General features: G+C 33.8%; 1 protein-coding gene across 2 annotated transcripts; it reads left to right on the plus strand.

Moving 5' to 3' along the window:
- The first annotated feature begins 944 nt into the window (after positions 1-944).
- On the plus strand, positions 945-8,775 carry LOC127079057 (ultraviolet-B receptor UVR8). Of its 2 annotated transcripts, none has more exons than XM_051019467.1 (14): positions 945-1,464; positions 1,794-1,870; positions 2,022-2,100; positions 2,722-2,781; positions 2,956-3,057; positions 4,523-4,616; positions 5,798-5,840; positions 5,946-5,991; positions 6,112-6,158; positions 6,240-6,342; positions 6,428-6,482; positions 6,596-6,699; positions 7,975-8,054; positions 8,374-8,775. In XM_051019467.1, the coding sequence occupies exons 1-14, from the start codon at positions 1,212-1,214 to the stop codon at positions 8,491-8,493; spliced, it is 1,263 nt and encodes a 420-aa protein (XP_050875424.1). In that variant the 5' UTR covers positions 945-1,211; the 3' UTR covers positions 8,494-8,775. The 2 variants fall into 2 exon arrangements, with proteins under 2 accessions (XP_050875424.1, XP_050875425.1); XM_051019468.1 differs by having other exon boundaries at positions 8,412-8,775.
- The last annotated feature ends 4,733 nt before the right edge of the window (positions 8,776-13,508 follow it).

Raw genomic sequence — 13,508 nt, forward strand, 5'->3', positions numbered from 1 at the left:
AAATCAAAATTTAATATTTCAGATCTCACAGAATTGAATGCCTTGAAGAATGTTTTTAACTTCTATTTTTTTTGTATTAACATCAATTCTAAATTAAAATACATACTATATTGTTGAAGGATTAAATTGTTTCTAGGAGCAAAAATATCAGGCAAAGGTTTGATATTACCATGGGTCAAGACTATAACATTTGAAAATGATAACTTATACTATCAGATATTGCATAATTATTACATATTCCATTCGTTCCAGATTATAAGAGAAAAAATACATTTTTATGCTAAAATATAAGAAAAAAAAATCAACTTTCATTTTTTATAAGATAAGTTTAAATACAATAAATAAAAAATACATTTAATTTATCCTCTCTAATCTTTTATATAATCAACCACTAATTAAAATTATTTTTACATGCAGATATTTTCCAGAAAATCACAAGTTAAACTAAGTAAAATATATCTTGCACACTCAATATTCTCACATAGTCAATCAATTACAGGTTACAATCTCAATCATTAATAAAAATTTTTATTAACAAATAATAAAAAATAAACTCAACTGATCCGTAATTAATTTAATGATATTTGACATTGAATTTGATAGGAAGAATCACAGTCCAATAAACGACTGGAATAATAGTCACCATCGAAAAACATACACTCAATTTTGGTGTTCATGGAACTTATTCAAAATTCATAAGACCATTAAGTATTAGTATCCATTCTTTTCCACCATTTAAAAATAGAGAAAAAGACTATGCACGGACGGTGTAAAATATTTTTACACTATCAATCAATTAGAGACGTGCATGCTGTCAAATCACACTTTTTTATGACATTCAGAACGTTATAATTATAATGAATGATGATCTAAAGAAAGTTTACGGTCTTTTAAAAATAAGGAAAGGAATGAGAATGGGATAAATAAGTAAATTTAAGGCAGGTGGTGGTGTAGTAGGCGCGTCTAGACACGCATTAGACTGAACTAACCGTCATTTACCAGAAGAACATAGCAGACGTTGCAGTAGCGCCAGCCATAAGATACTTACACGAAATATTTCCACTTTCCCTTCCCTTCACTTCACTCTCTCTTCCAATATTCCACTATTTATTACTTAACTTAACCAATTCAATTCGTTTTGCTTGATGATTTTTCGTTCTTCAAATCAACAACCTCATTCGTCTCTTTTCGTTCTCCATTTCTAACCCGAAATGTGGCACCGCTTGTCATCTTCGAAACTCAAATTCAGAACTTCGGATTTAGGGTTAGGGTTAGGGTTTCTTAAACGCTCGTTCTCAGCTGAATCGGGGAAGAGGTTCGCTGCGCTGTGGGGTAACGGTGATTACGGCAGATTGGGTCTCGGCAATTTGAACTCTCAATGGACACCTGCTATTTGTACCTCCTTCCATAATCAAAACCTTAAAGCCATTGCTTGTGGCGGTGCTCATACCCTCTTCTTAACAGGTTCAAACTTCCTCCTTCTTCTTCCATTATCCAATTCATTACTCTTCCGTTTATCTTTTTTAATTCATTTCAGTTGAGATCAAATGATTCATTTCCCGGTTGATTATGTATCTAGTACTATTTTAGGGTTTTAGGTTTAGATAGCTGAATCTTTCTCGAATACTATCTATCAAGTATGATAAATTTTGTGTATTATTCTTTCTGGTAGTGTAATTTTGTGAGACTTAAATTGATTGATGAAGAGTCTAAATGTGGCAGTCTTTGGAATTGGTGATGAGTCCTGTAATGTTCGAGTAGGGCTTACATTACAAATTGTCCTCCTTTCACAGACAATGGATGTGTTTATGCTACTGGTCTCAACGATTTTGGACAGCTTGGTATATCGGAGAGTAAACAATACTCAGTTGTATGATTACTTTGCCTTTTATACCCGTATTTCTGTCAAATAAACTGATGAAATTGCAATATCTTGTTCTTTTGCTCTAATGTTCACGAGTGCCTACTTGTCAGCATTTTCTTGCTTTAGATATTTTCTTCACATGTCCTTGTTTTTTCAGGTGCCACTTCAAGTTTTTGGCCACGAGAAGAAGGTTGTGCATATTTCTGCTGGCTATAATCATTCCAGTGCAATAACAGGTATGTTTTTACTTTTTATGCCTACTGTTGTCATACATCCCAATAAGAATAGAATTGAGTCTCAATAACTAACTTATATTTGAAGTTGGCCGACATTTTCTCCTTTAGAATAAGTATTTTAAAGCTTAAGTTCTTTCAGGATAAAGGGAAATAAATAACTTGACAGTTAAGGAATCTTATTTTGAACACACTGCATTTAGTTAATCTTAATCTTAGTAGTAGGTTTGCTAAGAAGCTATTGTTCAAGATCAAATCCATTTATCATTTCAATGTAAGAAATCATCAATTTCTACTGTTTTATTATAAATAACTTGCAGTTGGATTATTTATAACAATTTTTAATGTGTGAGATTTTTATTCATGATTGATTATAATATCTGCTTTACAAGGACATTCCAGGAAATAAAATTTGTATAGAGGCTTGAGCTCAATTTGTTTTGAGCTAATACAGGATGTGACATTTGAGTCATATTATTTTGACATGAGGCTGCTTAGTGCTTTTATTTTTTTTATTATTTATTCCTTATAAAGCTGTTAGTATTATTCGGTAGTACATTTTACATTGTGAATAAATGTACATTCTTTACTACTTGTTTTTAAACACCCCTTTCTTTCTCGCAGTGGATGGAGAACTATACATGTGGGGAAAGAATACAAATGGGCAGCTTGGACTCGGAAAAAGTAAAAACTAGACCTTGTTTTGGCATTTAATAAGTTGAAAAGCTTTTTCCCCTGAACAGATATATTATATGATTATAAAAGTGGATACTCTTAGTAATTAGAGCTGCTAAAGCTAGTAATGCTGGCTGGTGGAAGCTACTTTGAGTTTGAGTATAATGTTTTGCTGACATGTAGGGGCTCCCAACATAGTTCCTTTGCCAACTAAAGTGGAATACTTGGACGGAATCACCATTAAAATGGCAGCTCTGGGTTCTGAGCACTCAATGGCTATTAGTGGTATGCAATAAGCAATCACAAGTTTATTTCATATTAATTGCTATTATTAATTTATCTATTTTTTCCCTTTTATAATATATATTTTTTTTAAAGATTGATTCTTTATATAGTTTTTCAGCTACAACTTACGCAGGGTTGGAGTGTTAAATAAGCTTGCATGTTCAAGATACTGAAGAGATAAGTATTACCGAAAACTGAAAAGATAACAAGGTGACTGGAACCATAATCAGCCTTGTTGGAAACTTCTTGCTACCAGTCTTGCATAGCAAAGCCCAAGCTTTCATCAAACAACTTTTAGAAACCTTAAACCGAGAAAAATTTGGCACCTAAATACTTGCAAATTGAAACTGAATCCAATGAGTTTTGCAACCATGAAATGAGTATTGTGGCTGGTGTCAATTACAAATAACAATGAATTCAACACTGGTGTGACTAAGTAGCAAGATAAGAGAAATCATCATTGGTATGATTCATGATGATGTTGGTAACATTATGAATCAAAACCATTTTATTGCCCTGTTACTATGGTAAAAGAACATTGGCTAGATTGGCAGGTATAAGCTTAGGGACTGTGATACATCCCAATTTAAAATTTACAAGTTGAAAAAGAGAGAAGAGACCGTGAGTATTTGATATGGTTGGTTACAATGTGATATGAAAGACAAAACACCAATCCCTGTTTATATTGGGAATCAGGTCAATTATTAGACTCCCATACTAATCAAACAAATAAAAAACTTAAAAGAAAACCGTGAAGAATAATTTTATGCTCATTATAAGATATGTAAAAATAAGCTAACAAAGTTATTTCTCGTATGAAATAAATTGTCCTCATCAGTTATCTGCATCATTCTCTCCCCTTGATCATCTGACAACAGCTTAGAAATATCCTCAAAACATGAAGATGATAAACATGAAAAAGGCGGTTGCATTGTTTTTTGGCTCTCTCTTATTAGTAAAATTAAAACCCTGTTGCAAAATATAATATATAAGTGGTATATAAATATAGATTATGCTTATTATGAATATGAAAGTTTAAAGCGATTTTGAAATAAATCTTGCAGATGAGGTTACTTGACTATTTCAAAATTTGTAATACAATGAAGCATACATTTACACATTATTAATACAATACTCTAGTCTTAAATCAGTGAAGAATGTACATGCTAGTGCTACATGAAAGTTCTGCCTATGCCAGATTATGCACTTCAAACTAAAAGAGCTTTTGTTTGAGGGCCTTGGTAATGATAAAGTGTATGAATTATAACCAATTACCATGCACGGACCCTGTTGCTTAAACTTTTAGGATGCAACGGTATTTGACAATGTGTATTCTCTTCATGACATCACTTCCTTTAAGTTTGATCCCATTTTTTTTGGTCGATTTGTTCGTAACAAGCAAGCGTGCCTTGTGTTGTGCTATAAGTATTTATATGTTCTCTGTTTTTGTTTCTATCTTTGCTAGATGGAGGAGAGGCCTTTAGTTGGGGAATGGGAGTGTCTGGTAGACTTGGTCATGGCCATGAGTCAAGCATACTAGGATTCTTCAAAAGTTACAGGTTTTCCCCTTCTTTTCTTTTGCAAGTTTTAGCCGCATTAACCTGTATTGAAGTTCTATTGTTACACTTTACCCCATATGATTTGCTTCCAAAATACTTTGCCACCTTATTATGGTATAAAATCTAAAACTTACCCCCTTGGTGTTTTCCCTATTAAATGTTTGAAATTAATACATAGCACTATACTATTTTTCTTCTATTTTCCCGTATAGAAAAACTATAAGAGAAGTTATTAAGAAAGATCTCGAGATTAATGATTTGGATAAAAGCATGGTTCTAGATAGAATATGGCGAAAGTTGATCAATGTAACCGACCTTATTTAGTGGGATAAAACTTGGTTTTTTTTTTGTTATACTAACTATTGGAACATATAAAAAAAAGCAGTTTTTCTTTTCGTCTTTCATTCTCCAAGATCAAGTGAACATCCATTATCCAAACTTTTCGGCTATCCTGCACTCACTCAAGAAGTTTAGAGTTTTTAAAAATTACAGCCGGTATATTTCATTATTGCAGAGTAAAGCCCAAACTATAGCACCCTGTTCGTTATAGTTCAATTTGGAAAAAACATTTGTTGATCATATTGGCCTTGGAGTTGCCTATATAGTGGTTTCCATTTGCATCATCTTATGAAGATCTCATCTATACATACAAGGTTAACATTTGAGACAAATCGGTTGACTGTTAACATGATAAGCCGCAAGCGTAAGGTTATACCAATGTAGTAAAAATGATCGTTTCATTGAGGACTATTTAGATTACCAATTTGCAAGTATTCGGTGATTAGCTAAAACTATGTTCTGGTTGACTTAGGATAACGATTATCTGTCTGACTAATCATGTAAACCTATATTTCCACTCTGTTATGAGAACTTTTCAGAGTATATGATCGTATCTTGAACCAATGAATCCTCTACTTTCGTTGGTTGATCCATTTGTTCAAGACCCTCTAAGAAGAGCTATCTTTTAGAAACACAACTTTCTCAGTTGAACCACCACTATTTTCATGTTTTGGTTCAACCGTCTTGACTTTTTAGCTCGGATTCGGTCCTCACCTTTCAATGTATTAACCAATATACAATAATGTACTTTTCGAAATCTGAATTTTCTCAGTTGAACCACCACTATTTTCATATTTTCGATTTTTGTGGATCTATAATAATGTACGTTCGCTATCATGCAGTGAATACACCCCAAGGCTTATAAAGGATCTTGAAGGAATCAAGGTGTGCTGTTAAATTTACTGCCTTGTTTCTAATATAAGGTTGATAAATTTTCTTCAAATTTGTTATTTACCACGGTTTTTGGCTTCATTCTTGAAATATTTGTAGGTAAAAAATGTAGCTGCTGGGATGCTGACCTCGGCTTGTACTGATGGTAACTGAATTTAATCATATCTTTGATTCTTTCTTCAACTTTTTTGTTTCATACCTTGGTTGTACTCTGCATTTTGAATTAAGCTTTGGTTTTAGCTCTTCGTTCATGCAAATCCTGCAGAAAATGGTTCTGTGTTTATATTTGGAGAGAAAGGGGTTGACAAATTGGTACGTGCAATCAGTATTTTTTTTACCGCTTCTATGCTACTACTTGTAATGACAAATACTTTCTTCAATCAACATATTCAGCTCTTGAAGGAGATGAGTAATGCAACAAAACCATCATTAATCAGGGAACTTCCATATGCTGAAGAGGTTGCTTGTGGTGGCTATCATACCTGTGTCTTGACAAGTAATCATCAGCTTCTGAACTTAAACATGTGTTGATTTGTGATAATTTGTTTACTGCTTCATTCTATTTAGTGTTTTTTGTATAGATTTTGGTGAGCTTTATACTTGGGGTTCAAATGAAAATGGTTGCCTTGGCATAGGGTATCCTTTTTATTCTTAGAACTTTTTACTCTATCATTTTCATTTTCTACATTTCCATTCCCTTTTATCTCCTGCTATTAAGTGTTCTGATTCTTTAAATCATTTATATCTAGGTGCTCATATGCTATTCATCTACCTGAAAAGGTTCAAGGGCCATTCTTGGAGTCTTCTGTTGTTCAGGTTTCTTGTGGTTGGAAGCATACAGCAGCCATTTCTGGTAGATTCTTGTCTTTGCATAAAATATAAAAAGAAGTACCTTACAGCCGAGTACTTTTTCTTGTTAAATTCATGTACAGGCATGCTTTTCTTTTCTCTTTTTTATCATAAAAAATTACAAGAATATTGGTATCGAATGAATATGTATCTGATAGATTTGATACTTTAGAGTTATTAAGTGAAGCCTTGGAATCCCTTTCAATGGCATCATGATAAAAGATTCATTTACGAGAATAATGAAGAACTTAGCAGAATGGCAGTATGGGAATTAGGAAATGTAACATGCACGTCATGTGTAGTAAAATAGTCAAGCTGGCTAGTTTCAAGAAAAGGTGGTGGATTGATTTCAAAGGCAACAGTTAGAGTGTCATTCATCACAAGGTGTTAAAGAGTGAAATATAAAAAAACAGTGCTTTCTCAGAAAAGAGAGAGATTGGCATTCCTCGGATCAGCATGTGAAAATAACTTTCTAGGCATCAACATGATTAACTATCTTACAGAAGAGTGCATATTTGTCAGGAAACATTAAATGCTTAAAATCCTCATAAAATTCAACCATGCTGGTGGAAGTCACATTAAAAGACTTGAAATATTATGGTGTATACCTATGGTCCTTTGTGAAACTGGTGTTGCTGAAGCGCCTGTGCCCTGTATCCAGTTCACTTCCTATATCCTTTGATTAAGACCTTTTTTATTTACAACCTCTTTTCTATTAAAAAACATCTATTTTTCAATTGTCTTCTATATACAGCCAATAAGCGATTCTACTGACAGCCATGGACCATGTCAGAAGAGTCGGGTGCTATATATTCAAGTTATATTGCTTCTTAGACTTGTCCATTAGGCAGTTATCTAATTTAATTTATTTTAGGAACGAGGAAATCGGGACTTCAACTTAGTTAATAAGTTTCTTGCCTCTTGGAGAATTTCATCCTTTTATTTGATTCCAGTATTTGTTGGTGGTTTACTTAGTGTTTGTTTAAAGATTAGAATGTGCTTTTCCCTGCGTGTAAACTGACATAGCCTTCACGTATTTTTCTGCACAAAGCTGCAGGCTTTGCTTGGAGATATAAACTCACCTTTTTCGATTGTACCATGTGGATGACCCCTTCCATTATTCCTTTATGTTTTTTTTTTTCTCTTAATATTAGTTGCTTTAATTTTTAACTTATTCTCACTTGTAAGACAATGTTTATACTTTATACTGTATTGGCAGTTGTGAGATAAAAGGATTTTATTGCTGTAGTTTTTACTGAAAATTTTCATTCATTTTCAGGGGGAAGAGTCTTCACATGGGGTTGGGCAGGTTCTAATGGAACTTTCTCTGATGATGGACATTCTTCAGGTGGACAATTGGTATGCTTCTGCTTGTCATATAATTTATGACTTAGTGTATTTTTTAAATGTTTATCAAAAGAAGGTTATCACAATGGTTGGGATATAATATTTAGAGTAGCAAGGCATTTTGGTATTAATCACAATTTTCAAATAAATCACCCACCCATACACTTACAAACTTTCTTCATATTAATTTGAGAGTCACATTTCCTTAGGAGAGTCTGATTAGTGGGCCAGGTAAATTACCTAAATGAATTTGATTAGTTTCTCGCCTTTGATTTTGCAAAGTACAATTCCTTGCACTGCACTATGAATGAAGTTTATGATTTCAACTCAGGGTCATGGAACTGATGTGGATTGTATAAATCCTTCAAGAGTTTGCTTTGCAGATGATGTGAAAGCATTGCAAGTTTCATGTGGTTTCAATCATACAGGTGCTATACTTGAGTATGCATAGGTTTGGCTACTCCGGGATACATAATTATCTGTAACTTATAAAAGAAAATCAGAAAAAAAGTAATTCACACACCCCATGTATCATCAATAGATAACTTAAGTGAGAGTGAGGCATATATTATCTGTTGTATTTTATTATCATTCTTTTCACAGGAAAACAAAACCACAAATATGTGCTAAATAAAACTTCCTTGATATACAAAACTTCTGTAAAGAAAAATGCTTCAAACAAGAAGTGTATGCAAATAATGCTATAAAAAGAAGATATATTTTGTCTCTGTTATTTTTATGTCTAAACTGAGTTATAGAATTCTCCTCAATATATGAATTGAGGTAATTCTCATTTGATATGTTCTTCATGAAAAGTTAGTCGGATGCTTGAGTATTCCTAGTTGGTGATGCAATGATGTAAGCCTATATCATCTAAGTTGTCACCCTACAGTTTTTGATGCTTTTGTAGCATCATAGTTGAATAAGATTCCTATTCTCTTATTAATATAGTGTGTGTGTGGATATCTCATTTTGCAATACGCGAATGAATGCTTTGTTTCCTTCTAGCACGATGCATATGGGAACGGGAATCCTAGCGACGTGGTAGGACAACATTACTTGCAGTTCAGTTTTATGTTTGGATAGTCACTAGCATGAAGTAGGGAAGGATTAAATTGTATGACTGTAGTAAGAAAATCACCCTGTTTTTCGCGAGCTTCTACTTCTACTACACGTATTTTTTTAAAAGAAAATTGCATTTTGGACATTCATTGCAGTGGTCCTATAAATGTCCTTGTGCAAGTATGCAATAAATTAGTCCAAAATTTTGATTTTTTTTTTGTAGACAAAAGTTTTGGATTCCATTGTCTGATATGCATACATCTTCCTCATAAAGTGGAAAGTAGGTAATAAATGTTGCGCTGATAAGTCATAACGCCGAGACATCACTTTCCCTGTTAAATTTTGGCTCTAGAATTAAGAGTTGATACTAATATCATTCTATTCTGGGGTGGAAGTAGGTCAGATTAACTAACAAGGACATACTGTCTAACATACACAAGCCTAGATCAGATCAATGCTTAGTCTTTTTTTCATAAGTCTATTTAATTAAAAAAGTTAGACCTCAAATCATTACAAAAAAGCTTTTTAAATCTATTATATCGACTTATTTAAATAAATATTATTATTATTATTATTATTATTATTATTATTATTATTATTATATTATATTATATTATATTTTATTTTATACTTTGAATTAAATATAAAAATAAAACTTAGTTATCTTAAAGAATTTATTAAAACAGGTTGAAAACTTCTTGTGAACAACATCATAAGTTGTTTTTATAAGTTTTTCAAAACAAATTGTCTCATAAAATTAATGCTACTAGATAAGTTCAAATAAGCCAATGCGAATAAATATTCATATTTGACTCTCTATAATTCAGATCCAGATTATAAAGTTTTTAAGGTGTTTGGATGTGTTTTTTTATCCATATCTCAGATGCTACGACCCTCATAAGTTTTTTTATCACTCTAAGGAATGCTTATTCTTCTCATCATAAAGGATACAAATGTTTGACTGGTGATGTTAGAATTTACATCTCTGAAGATGTACCCTCTAATGAATTCAGATTTTCATACAACTCCATGTTTTCAACTCCATCAACCTCTACCACCTCATCAGTCCCCACTATAGTACATGTTCCTCTTTCTTTTACCAATCCCAATGTCCCATCTACAACTTCACATCCTTCAAATTCTCCCATCTCACTTTCAATTGGTGTTCAAGTTCCTATTGGTCTTGAGATCTCTACATGTCCAACTAAAATTGGTTACACACCAGCTTTTACACCCTCTGGTGATTCTTTCCATAACTCAGGTCAACATATTGCTTTAGTAGCTCCTCACTCTGACACCTCATCAAGAAACTTCAATTTATATCAATCTACCGGTCAACCTACTGACTGAGCAACTCCTCATTCTGACACCTCATCAGGAGCCTCCCCACTCATCTCAATTCACTGCATCCTATGGGTCTCAATCCCCTGACTTTCATCTAAGCTCTTCTAATGTCTCAACCTCCTTACATCAAATTCCTAATCCCCCTCAATAGATTCATCCCACAACACTACTGATATGACCACTACAACTAAGGATAATATAGTCCAACCAAGGCTTCACCCAAAATTGCTCTTAACAAAGCTTAAACCTACCTCCTAAAAAATAGCCCACAAAGATCCCAAATGGCTAGATGCAATGAAAGATGAGAACACAACCTTACTTAACAATGATATATGGACTCTTACACCTTTCAATAGGAAAGACATAGGGTGTAAATGAGTGTTTAGAATCAAGAAAACTCCAGATAGATTTATTTTCAAATACAAGGCTAGGCTTATAGCAAAAAGACACCACTAAGTGCAAAGTTTTGAATTTCAAGAAACTTTTTCTCCAGTGATTAAACCTGTCAATGTTAGGGTTATCCTTACACTTGCTATCACTAGGAATTAGCATATCACACAACTGGATGTGAATAATGCTTTTCTAAATGTGATTCTTGCAGAGGAGATTTATATGCAACAACCATCAAGCTTTCTTAACACTAATTCATTCCTTGTTTGCAAGCTCAACAAGGAAATCTATGGTCTCAACAGTCCCTTAGGGTCTGGTTTGAGAAGCTTACTACTACACTCCATAAATTTGTTTTTTAAACAAGCAAGTCTGATCCTTCCTTGTTTACCCTGATCAAGCCTCATTATACCATCTTTATGCTTGTCCATGTAAATGATAACATAGTCACATGAAACTCTCAAAGCCACATTCAAAATCTTGTATTTAAGCTTCATGATCAATTCTCTCTCAAATAGTTGGGGAATCTAGATTACTTCCTAGTATTAAGGTGTCTCATCATTTCAATGGTAGTTTATTCCTATCTCAAACCAAGTACATTAGGGATCTTCTAGCAAAGACTAACATGAGTGAAGCCAAAAGTATTCCTACCCCATGGTCTCTAATCTAAAGTTAACAAAGGAATGCGCTTACTATCTTCAGGATCCCACTTATTATAGGTCAGTAGTTATGGCTTTACAGTATGCCACGATTACTAGGCATGAAATAAGTTTCTCTGTTAACAAGGCATGTTAGTTCTTATCCTAACCACTTCAAAGTCATTGGGTGGTTGTCAAGATGATTTTAAGGTATCTCAGGGATAGTCTTCAACATGGTTTGTACCTGGCTGCTGCTAGACCTGACAAACCACTCTCAATCAATGCCTTCTCTGATGCTGACTAGGGCTTTAACCTAGATGACAAGAAGTAAACCTCATAGTCCTGCATATATCTCGACCCAAATTTTTAGTTTCTTGGTGGTGTAAGAAACATACCTTAGTTTCCATGTCAAGTACTAAGACTGAATATAGGAGCTTGACTACCACTACATTAGAGGTACTATGGCTACAATCCCTACTTATGGAGCTCAGAGTTGATATAGTCACACCAACTATGTATTGTGACAATCTTAGCACAAAAGCCCTACCACACAATCCCGTTCGACACGCTAAAACCAAACATATGGAACTTGACATATTTTTTCTAAGGGAAAAAGTTCTTAATAAGGCCTTTGTTGTGAAGCATATTCTTGCCTCTTCGCAAAATGAAGACCTCTTAACAAAGGCCTTGTCCTCTTTGAGGTTTCTGGCTCTCAGTGATCAATTTAAGGTGGTGGATAAAACCACCTTGCACTAAGCAAGACTAAGCAAAAGAAGCTTCAAACTAGAAGACTCCTCAATTTGAGGGGAAAATATTAGAATGAAATAAGTATTGAGTGTTAAAGAGTTAGAAAATAGTTTGTTAGGGCTTATAACAAACACGCTGAGCTGTCACTGAGTTTAGATAGAACTCAGTGCACTATATATATTAGCTAAACACTCATTGTAATTATAAATAAATTTTATTGAAATACAAGAGACTAAGAGACATTTGAATAAACCCTGTGTTTTGAAAAACACTACAGAGACTTTATTATATATAGAGAGATTACAACTAATTACATGATATAGTAGATGTGGGACTATTCGATATACAAATATTCTTAACACTATATTTACAAATATCAACACTCCCCCTCAAGCTTGAGCATATAAGTCAAATGCACCAAGCTTGTTACATATATAATTAGTTCTGGGGATTCGCATGGATTTTGTAAACACGTCTGCCAATTGATCATTAGAGTTGACAAAGTTTGTGACGATGTCACCTGATTCGATTTCCTCTCTGACAAAGTGACAGTCTATCTCAATGTGTTTGGTCCTCTCATGGAAGATTGGATTTGAAGCAATGTGTAATGCAGCTTGATTATCACAAATAAGTGTCATTGGTCTTGCTTCTTCAATTCGAAGTTCCTTGAGCAAGTGTTTTAACCAAATAAGTTCACATGTTGCCAATGCTATGACCCTATACTCTGCCTCGACGCTTGATCTTGCAACTACATTTTGTTTCTTACTTTTCCAGGATATAAGGTTTCCTCCAACAAGTACACAATACCCAGAGGTAGATCGTCTATCAATGGGTGACCTTGCCCAATCAGCATCAGAGTATCCAACTATCTGAGTATGTCCTTTATTTTCATACACTAGACCTTTTCTTGGAGCACATTTGATGTATCTTAGAATCTGGATAACAACATCCATGTGTTTCTGACAAGGGGAGTTTAAGAACTGACTTACCACACTAACTGCAAAAGAAATGTCTGGACGAGTGACTGTGAGATAATTCAACTTCCCAACCAATCTATACCTTCCCGAGTCAGATAGAGGCTCCCCTTGATTGGTTAGTAGTTTGACACTTGGATCCATAGGAGTATCAGTTGGTTTAACATTCAACAAACCCGTTTCTTCCAAAATATCCATAGCATATTTCCGCTGAGAAATCACCAAACCATCTTTAGATTGGGCTACCTCAATATCCAAGAAATAGCGAAGTTTACCAAGATCTTTGGTCTGAAATTGATTCGAGAGATGTTGCT

This window comes from Lathyrus oleraceus, chromosome 5 (genome assembly GCF_024323335.1).
Source record: "Lathyrus oleraceus cultivar Zhongwan6 chromosome 5, CAAS_Psat_ZW6_1.0, whole genome shotgun sequence".
Classification (NCBI taxonomy): Eukaryota; Viridiplantae; Streptophyta; class Magnoliopsida; order Fabales; family Fabaceae; genus Lathyrus; species Lathyrus oleraceus.